The sequence below is a fragment of the Corvus kubaryi genome, unplaced genomic scaffold, assembly GCF_017639235.1.
Source record: "Corvus kubaryi isolate FWS band 111438036 unplaced genomic scaffold, C.kubaryi_AGA036_p1.0 37391, whole genome shotgun sequence".
NCBI lineage: Eukaryota > Metazoa > Chordata > Aves > Passeriformes > Corvidae > Corvus > Corvus kubaryi.
This window is the reverse complement of record NW_024581130.1, coordinates 10883631-10893486: the sequence shown is the minus strand read 5'-3', so window position 1 is coordinate 10893486 and position 9856 is coordinate 10883631. Positions and strand designations below refer to the sequence as shown.

Below are 9856 nucleotides of genomic sequence, written 5' to 3'. Positions count from 1 at the left end.
GGAAGGAAGGAAGGAAGGAAGGAAGGAAGGAAGGAAGGAAGGAAGGAGGAGGAGGCTTAAAAGCTGGAGGCTCTGGACCATTTTTTCCCATGCCAGGCCAATCATTTTATTTTCAGAGGTCAAACTTTGGATATCTTCCTAATTCATTTGAAGTGAAAAGTCATTTGTAGCAGTGAATTGCTCCCATGCTGATCAGTCACCTTATTTATTGCACCTTCAGCAGCAGCACACTCAGAAAAGTCACATGGGTTTACTTGTCACTGGAGCTAAAGCAGGTCAGAAAGTTGTGGGGTGGCATCTCGTTGGTGGCTGGTGTCTGAAGTTGTTGAGATACATCCTAAGGAGACATTCCCTTCTCATGGTGTGGGAGATGCAGCCCAGAATGGGTTTCTCCACACCATTCAGTTTGTCACTGAGGACTGGTGTCTCTAAACCACTGAGGGAAGATGCTGCTCAGAGCTTCTGCAACAGCCCCTTGTGAGATTTCAATTTCCTGGTAGCTGGAAAGCTTCTTCCCACAATACCTATCCTAAATCTGTAATGTCCTTTCCAACCCAAGCCATGAGTGATTCTGTGATTCTGTCTCTGGGAGTGTTCTGAGCAATTCGATGGCTCAGCAAGAGGTTGTGGGGTCTTGCTCATCTCCCCTCACTCCTCTTCTCCTGTTGCATCCCGAGGCGGAGGGGGAAGGGTGGTCCTGCATCCCCAGATGGCACCCCTGGAGTTGTCTCTGGAGCAGGGCATGTCTGAGCTGGGCTCCCAGCCCCAGCAGTTTTTCTGGAGGTCACACACCTGCCAGCCAGCGCCGTGCCGGGCATGCGGGAGGGAGTTCATGCAAACCAGTTTGTAAGTTTTAAGAGCAGCCATAAATAAAGTGTAAGGAGCACTGTCTGGTACACAGAGTCCAGGCGCTCCTGTGACAGCCCTGTATTTATGAAGGGCTTAAAATGCAACTTAGCTGACAAGGGACTGGTTAAAACACACTGGACCCTTGACATGTGGCATCCTGAAGACTCTGCTCATATTCAGATCAATTCCTACACGCTCACCTCGCTCAGTTCCTGGCTGGGAATATCTGCTTGGGATTTTGGGAGCCTGGAAAACTCTGTAGCTCTGAAAATGCAGTCTCATGAAGCATCTCTGAGTTCCCCAGGGTGGAGAAGCCAGGCAGATAGGGTCCTGCTTCCCCCCACTCCTTCCCAAGGGAATGCTTCATTACTTATAGCAGGGTGTGCAGCCCTCACCTCTCCCTTACCATGGACATGGTAGCACTTGATTTCCATCATGGTCCTTCCCATCTTGGAGCACCCAGTCCCTTCATCCCTGCTGGATCCAAACTTGTAGGACAGAGGGATCCCAGGAGCCCCCTTTTCTCCAGCAACCATGTTAAAAAGAAATGAAACAGCAACTTCCAAGCTCCTGGGGAAAACCACTGCCCCATGCTCTGCAGAGATGCTGGTGTTTAAGTGCCTCCAGCCAAAACATCATTGCATTCAACCATTGTCCCTGAATTACTCAGAATGCAGCACATTCGTCCCAGTAACCTGTGCCTCTGATGCTTCTTTTCAGCTGGGAGTGCAAATCCCCTAAAATAGACTGTTTCTGTGGGCAAATTCTTCTTTTCTGACTTGCCTTCAAGCCTGAGCATTTCTGCTTCTCACCTATTTTTAGCCACGACACTGTAGGTCCCTTGGCTGATGAGCCTGCTCATAACTAATTTATTCCTGTCTTCACTCTCCCTGAACACTCAGCCCTGAGAAAAGTGTGAGGCTGCAGAGGTGGATGGTGGAGAGAAGTCTACAATTTGATCGTGACTCTGTCACCCAAACCACCTTGCCCTCGACCATGGGGCAAGTTCTGGCCAAGCCCTCCACATTGTGGGATATGCCCTGTAGCAAAGCTGAAGTGTTTCAGAGTTGGGGGGTGACTCTGGACCTCACTGCTCCAATCCTGCTTCAATCCCATATTCAGCATTCTAAGTCCTGCAAACAGGCCCCAGCACGTCATCCCAAATGATACAAACCCTTACTGCCCCCATCCGTCATAGTTTATGCCCAACTTACGGGCTCTGTTACCACCTCCAAAGAGCAAACACCTCCCCTAAAACCTCTTTCACCTTCTGGAGATGTCTCCATCCTCTTCCTAACTCTACCACAGCAGCCCGGGTAGAAGCAGGGAGTCAGACCCACATCCCTTGTTCAAGAAACAGATGCTGCGGGCTGGGTTTGGCGGCTTTGGATGAGCCCAGGGAAGGGAAAGCAGCTGAATTCACCTGGATTTTGCTCCCCGGGGCTTTGCACAGCCCTATCCATCCACCTGCCTTCTCCCCCCAGCACACCCCACAGACAGGATGAGCAATCCAGTGCTCGTATTTTGGGTCCACGCTCCAGGAGGATGATTATTTGAGTGCCTAATGCACTGCTGGCAGCAGGCAAGTTGTAAATCACCCTGACGCAGCCACCGGCAGACTCCGCTGGGATCCGGGAGATTAAAGGGAAGAATAAATGTAGGGACACAACAGGTCCTGCTCCAAATTGCTTAGAGCTCCAGTGGCTCTGCGATGTTGCAGGAGTGCTCAGCACCCACTGGTGCCTTGCCCAAGCCAAGCCCACCTCCTGGCTGCAGTTAACACATCCAACACCCTCCAAGCTCCTGAACAGCCCTGGCCAAGTCCTTCAAGCCTTTTTGTGGGAAGTGCCAAACCTCCCTTCCCTATCCCAAACCTTCTCTGCCTCAGTCAGCCCGCTGGGAGCAAAAGTGGGAGAGACTGAAGGATGAACATGGAGATGGACAAGGGATGATATGGAGGAAAGCCCCCAGCTTTGTTTGGAGTGGGGGAGGCATTGCCCCATCCCCATCCACCCTCGGAGGGGAGATGCACTCGTGCAGGGTGGGATCTGTGCAGAGGAAGGTCTGTAAGACAGCCTCCTTCTCTGTGGCATTTCTAGCCCATGGAAGGGGGTCCCAGACCTTCCTCACACCCCTGGCGGCCCGCGGAGCCTCCCAGCCCCCTCACCAGCTGGCAGTGCTGTGCTCGGTGCTGTACAACCCCACAAAGCAGGCGGGGACAGCAGCAGGCAGAGGGGGACACAGCCATGTGGTGCGGGACAGGAAACCTGGCTGGCTGCACGGCCTGGGACATCCCAGCCACGGAGGTCCAACACCTGCCGTGGTCAAAAGCCTCCCCGTGCCCCCAGCCATGACCGCAAAGCACCCCCGCAAATTCCTGGGGACCCCGGTGACGGGGAAACTGAGGCACGGAGGGAAGCAGCGCAGCCGGGACAGGAGCGGGGAAGACTTACGAGCCCGGGCTCGGCTCTCGGAGGCGAAGAGGAGCAGGAGGCACCGGAGGAGGAAGGCGAGGGGACCCGCCCCGGGAAGCATCGCAGCCCGGTGCTCGGTACCCTGGGGCTTCGGTCCCGGTGCCCGGGGGTGCGCTGCCCGATGTGCCGGTGATGTCTCGGAGTCTGCGCTGGGGGCTTCGCTCCCGCTGCTGGTGCCCGGCGGTGCCGCGGTGTCGATTGCGGCGTCGGGCGCCTCGGAGGACGGCGCGATGCCCGGAGGTGCCGGTGCCGAGGCCGCCGGTGCCCGGGGATGTCGGTGCCGGTGTCAGCGGCGTCGGTGCCCGGCAGCGCCTGTGGCCGAGGCTGCGGGTGCCCGGAGGTGTCGCGGTGCCGATGCCGGTGGTGCCGGTGCCCGGGGGTGCCGGTGCCGGTGCCCGGCGGGGCTCGTCTCGCTCCGATCAAAGGCGCCTCCTTTAGGGAGAGCCGAGGAGTTGTTTGTTGGTATTAAAGGCGGAGATGGAAGCGGGAGGGGGGATCCGCAGGGTGGGTATTTTTTTTTTTTTTTTAATATATTATTGTTATAGTCCCACTTTTTTGGGGGGGTGTTTTAGGAAATTCCTCGGCGGCGGGAGGGAGGAGGGAGGGCGGGCGGGGAGGTGGTGCGGGAGCCGCAGGGTTAACCCCTGCAGCGCTGCAGCCCGGCCGGGGCTCTGCCGGGCTGGACCTCGCCCTGGGGGCTACGAGCCAAGAGGTGACACTGACGGGGTACATCACCGCCACAAACAAGGCCCGGCTGCACCCCTTCTCCCTGTCAAACGCCACCTGGACGCCCGGCTCTGCCCACCAGCTGCTTGACATTCCCTCAGCTTCATAAAGCCATTTAAATGTAGCCTCTGCCTTCAGGAACCCCCCGGCCCCAGTCCACAGTCCCAAACCCTTCTCCCACCACCCCAGCAGCGAGGAGAGCAGCGCTCCCACCCAGCTGCCATCTGTCTCCGCATGATGGGCATGAAACGCCATTGCTTGGAAAACCACTGGTCATGCAGTCATCCCTGGAGAAGCCACCTGGCCTCCACACAACGTTGCTCCTGTTCCTGCTGCTCCCCAGATCCTGCACAAAGTGGTCCGGCTCTGGCTGCCAACCCTTCTCTGCCTGTCTGTGGGGCTCAGCTTTCTACTCTCCAAGATCCTCATGGAGAATTTGGGCAGCACTGGATCCTCCCTGAGCAGCTGTGTCCCCTCAGGAGGGCCACTTCCCAAGGCCAGACAAAGCCAGGGCCACCAGTTCATTATGGAGGTGAATTTCTGCAGCTCCCTTAGACCAGATTTTGTGTGCTCTTTTACCCATTCCTCCTGTTCACCTTCACAGCTCACAGGGGTGCTCGGAGCAAGACATTTCATTAGCACATGAAACACAGGCTTTAATGCAGCAAAGAACACCTTCATGCTCCACCATTGGGAAGGCTCGGATGGATGTCCTGGACCTTGCAGGAGTCCTGGGTTTCTTCTTTGCAAATGCCTTCATGTCTACAATGCAAGGTCTCTCTCTTCTCCCCGTCTCCTTCAGCTTTCTCACACCACTGGCCAGTGAGAAACTGTCATAACCTGTGATCCCTTTGGTGACCGGAGATCTCCTCCATCAGCCAAGTTATTCACTTTTTTCTTTTAATTCAAGCTCAGGATTGGGCTTTCCAGGGTGAGATCTTTGCCTCTGATGCCATCCCACACGGAGAGTGGCACCGAGCCACTGGTCTGCCACGGTGTCCCCAAACCCCTTGTTCTGGTTGCTCCAACCACGAGCCCCATTTCTTGCAGAGGTGAAAGCAATCAAGGGCAATTGCTGCAGAAAAAACCTCTTATTTCCATCCATCTCTTAATTTTGTCTGTCTCTAACTCTACCCCAGGTGCCAACACATGCCCCTGTACCATACCATGTTTGCAGGTGCCTATTCATGGAGCCGGATATGAGGGAAATCTTTGTAATAAGAATTTAAATCACCATCTTTGTTATTTTCTCTTTAAGCTGTGAGCAAAAGAAATCAAGACGCATTTCTGTGCCCACATGGGCTGGGAAGAAAGTGGGAAACACTGAATCCCAGTGATGAAAGGCAGGTAAATCTTCACCCCACCTTGACTCTTCCCACAGGAATACCTGTGATCCTCCAAGAGCATAGCCTGGTGTGCAGAGCAGAAGACAGAGCTGAGACATCTGCAGGGATGGTCACAATCTGTTGTTTACCAGCTCTAACAACAATTTTACTGCTCTGTGCCCTCCCCTGGAAATTGTGAGTACGATTCTGCTGGAAGACCCAGGAACTCCAGGGGATATAGGAGCCCAGAATCCAGGGATGCTCTGCACATATCTGGCACTGACCCTCTACAGAAAGCACGAGTGGTGCTGTCCCATTCCAGGGCCAACCACAAATGGGAATTCTTCTCACAGGGAAGAATTTCTTCCCTATGTCCAACCTAACCCTGCCCTCTGGCAGTGGGAAGCCATTCCCTGTGTCCTGTCCCTCCAGCCCTTGTCCCCAGTCCCTCTGCAGCTCTCCTGGAGCCCCTTTAGGCCCTGCAAGGGGCTCTGAGCTCTCCCTGGAGCCTTCTCCTCTCCAGGTGAGCACCCCCAGCTCTCCCAGCCTGGCTCCAGAGCAGAGGGGCTCCAGCCCTGGAGCAGCTCTGTGGCCTCCTCTGGAATCACTCCAGCAGCTCCATGTCCTTCTGCTGTTGGACTCAGAGCTGAAAGTTCTCACCTAATGCCACTTCCCTTTTTTTCACTGCTCCACTCATTTACAGCTCCTGCAAGCTTTTCTAGAAATGCCCCTCTATTTTCCCCTCATGCCTCGATAAAGATGTTTAAAGCGGTTTGGGTAAACAGCAGGCTCCTTCCAGCTCCCACCAGGAAAAGCTGGTACCTCCTCTAGGAGCTCTTCTCTTGCAAAGGGCAGACTTGAAAAGCCCATTTGTAGCAAAAGTCTGTGGGCAAGTTATGAAAGTGCTTAGATAAATGGGGACACAAAGTCCAAGTCAATGAAGTTATTTTGTGCCTCTGCTGCAACAGCAGCAGCTGAATTCAGGACTGTGGATCCTGGCCCCACATCAGGGCAAAAACTTACGGGAAAGTTCAGGCATGTCCTAAGTGCAGACCCAGGAAATAAAGGCCAGCCTTGTCAGGAGCAAGGTGCTGTGTTACATCTCTGTTGGGTCTCATAAAGAATACATTCACCCTTTGGCAAAACCGAGGCTCTTTATCTTCATCTGTGAAGGAATCCGTCTGACAGTTCAATACTGCCAACACCAATCCATCTGTGATCATGAATCAGGCTCCAAAAACCATGGCATTGGCCTGCAAATAATAAAACATGGGTCTGTTCTGTTTGCCTTCTGGTTCCTGAGTCTTTAGGTCAAACTCACTTTATGTTTTCTGGGCAGTCGAGAAGACAAGACAATTTCCTTTTTTTTTTTTTTTTTAATGAGAATGCAAACAGAATCTCCTACAAACTACTGAGTAAACAGTGTGGGCTCCAATAACGCCCCCCACCTTGCAAGCCTTGTGGCAGGAGCGTAAGCTGGCCAGGCTGCAGGCTGGAGGAGCTGGCTGCACACTGCACCTTTCCTTGGAAGTTTGTAGCCCTGCGTTCCTGACATTTGATCCAGTGTGGGCGAGGAGAAATGCACAGCAGAGGGCTGTCAGCTTTAGGCAATGGAGCTGGAAACCTGCAGGACTCTGAATTGTTGGAAGCTGGTCTAAAGAATTCCGGCTGCCGGAGTAAGCCCTGTTGTGGGAATGGAGGAGCTGCTGTCCTATATGGAGTGAGGGGCCCAGAACTGCCCCCAGGATTCGAGGTGCCCCAGCAGTGCCAGCACAGGGGACAGGCACTGCCCTGGTGCTGCTGCCACCCCAGTGCTGGGACAGGCCGAGACGTTGATCAGGAAGCTACTAATCACGTTGTTATCCAGGATGCATTGTCCACCCTCCTGCAGTGAACACCACAGTCCCTACTCATACCCCAGGGCCAACCCGCCCCGCTGACCCTCAGCCAGCCACACAGTCCAAGCTGGCACCAACCTCCTTCCATCATGAGGGGAAAATACCTCCCGTGATTTCATTCTGCTTTTGTTTTTGACCGTGGGCTGTGGCATGAGAGACACCCTGAGCAAAACCATGACAGCCATGTGAGAACTGTGGTCAGCAGGAGGGCAGATGGGGTTGCCTAAGGCAGAGGTGAGATTCTTGCTGTAATTCCATAGTCTTCCTCCGCTATTCTTTATGACTAGTGACCATGTCCTTTATCTTTGGCCTGCATTTGAGGAGGAGTCACTGCATTCCACATCAGGTTGCCAAGAGTCCAAGCTACATCAGTGGAGTTGGAGATGGGCATTAAATAGAATGATGCCTCTCTGCCATATTCCACAGGGGAGAGCTAAATCGAGCAAAATCCGTATTTTCTTCATGCCACACCTTCACACAATTCCCATCCTAAGCCTGAAGCCTCATGGGTTTCCTCTCTTCACCTGGACATTCAAAAGCTAAAGGACAGGGATGGATGGGATACTGGGAAGGAATTGTTCCCTGGGAGGGTGGGGAGGCCCTGGCACAGGGTGCCCAGAGAAGCTGTGGCTGCCCCTGGATCCCTGGCAGTGTCCAAGGCCAGGTCGGACGGGGCTTGGAGCAGCCTGGCATAGTGGAAGGTGTCCCTGCCCACATCAAGGGGGTTAGAATGAGATGAGCTTTCATGTCCCCTCCAACCCAAAACAGTCCATGATTCCCTGGTCCTGGCCTGGTGGGTGATTAATGCTGGCAACAGCTCCTCATGGAGGTCTCCTGAAGGTGACTGTGTTTGGGGGATGTTCATCAGAGTGTTTCCCATGGAGCTCTTCTCAATGTGTGAAACTCCACCTCGCTTGAGAACTGGTGGGCTTTGAAGAGATCTAAAGCCACACCTTTTTGAGGGTTTAAGGCAGTCAGTGACTGGTGAGGCTTAAAAAGATAATTTACTGATGGAAGCACATAGTCCAACCTGGAATGGGAAATCTGGTCATTTATTTTAGAGTCTGAGCGTGTTGCCAAGCACAAACCCAAATAAATAATCTATAATCAGTGCAAACCAGTGATACAGAGAGGACAGTGGGTAAGAGATTCTTCTCCAGGGATGGAGATCAGCAGCCAAGCAAGAGGGAGTGGTGAAGAAAGGCTGGATAAAGCAAGGGGAAGGATAGAGAGGAAGAATGGGAGAGCATAGCACCATGGGCCTGTCGGTGTCTCCTGTATCCACCATGACACACCCCACCTGCACCCCATGGAAAGTGTCTGCCTGGCTGGGGCCAGCATCATCGCTGCGAGGAACGTGAAGAGAAAAGGTGGTGGCAAAACTCTGCCAGCTCCTCGGGAGAGGTGAGAAGCAGAAAAACGTTCCCTGACAGGCTGGGCAAGGCTGAGGTTTCGGCTGGGGACGGCAGGATTTGAGGCTGGAGCCTTGCACGGGCTTAGGATTCCCTCTGCAGGCCAGCGCTGAGCTCCGCACGTCCCGAACTGTAGAACCACAGACGGCTTTGGAGTGGAAAGGACCTTAAAGCTCACCCAGTTCCACCCCCTGCCACGGGCAGGGACACCTTCCACTAGAAAAGGTTGCTCCAAGTCCCATTCAACCTGATCTTGAATGCTTTGAGGGATGGGGCAGCCACAGCATCTCTGGGCACCCTGGGCAATTTTTTTATGACCTTTACTGTAAAATATTTCTTCCCAATATTCCGTTTAACCCTGCCCTCTGGCAGAGTAGAACCATTGCCCTTTGCGGGGCTTTGGGTTGAAAGACAAGCTGGAGACACAAAACCCAAGTTCTGTGCAGGGTAGGCTGGATGTGCAGAAGTAATTTGGGAGAACAGCAGACAGGGATCCTTTCCCAAATCCGACGTGCCTAGGACTCTGCAGAAAGCTAAAGCTCTGCACAGCTCTTTGTCCTACAAGTAGCTTTGGTGGGGAAGTGTCTCCTATTCCCACGTTCTCTGTGCCTCCCCAGGGGCTCCCCAGGGCCCAGCTCCCAGGTCAGGCTGATCCCGGGGAGCAGCAGCTTTGTGGGGAGCTAGGGAATGACACACTCTGTCTGACTCTGGCCAGCAGCAGCATCTATGGGACAGACACACAAATTGCTGGACTAAGTCCAGTCCCAGCACCAAACCACTGCCATAATTCATCTTAATAAAGTCAGTACAAGTTTTTTTGTTTCATGAGACGGAACTTTTTTGTCAACTGGCATTTTGTGGAGCCTACAACAGCAGGGATCCACATGCTGGTATCCTTTTAGTCATTCAACAGCCAGAGACAACTAAAGATAGAAGAGTGGGTGAGACGGAAAGTTAATGATATCCCCCAGCAAGTTCCTGGCACACGTGCAGAGGCTGTTTCTTGGGCACGGATCATCCCCTCTTCTCTCCAACCATGGAGAGAGGAGCCTCCTCAAGGAGGCTCAAAGGTGTGGGGCTTCACCTCTGTCTCTGCAGCCACATTTTCTCTTCTGCCAACCCAATGCAGCTGAGAGGCTTCATCAGAGGGGGTGCTAAGATATGATGAAAAG

The 9856-nt window shown here is 53.6% G+C and overlaps 1 protein-coding gene across 1 annotated transcript in view; it reads right to left on the bottom strand.

Annotated features, from left to right (window-relative positions):
• Positions 1-3588, bottom strand: part of CHRDL2 (chordin like 2) — a gene marked incomplete at its 5' end in the record, with an annotated part of 22303 nt that extends 18715 nt beyond the window's left edge. Inside the window, one exon of the mRNA XM_042037900.1 lies at positions 3303-3588. Coding sequence (XP_041893834.1) covers positions 3303-3588 — 286 coding nt within the window. The remainder of the gene's footprint in view (positions 1-3302) is intronic.
• Positions 3589-9856: the final 6268 nt, after the last annotated feature.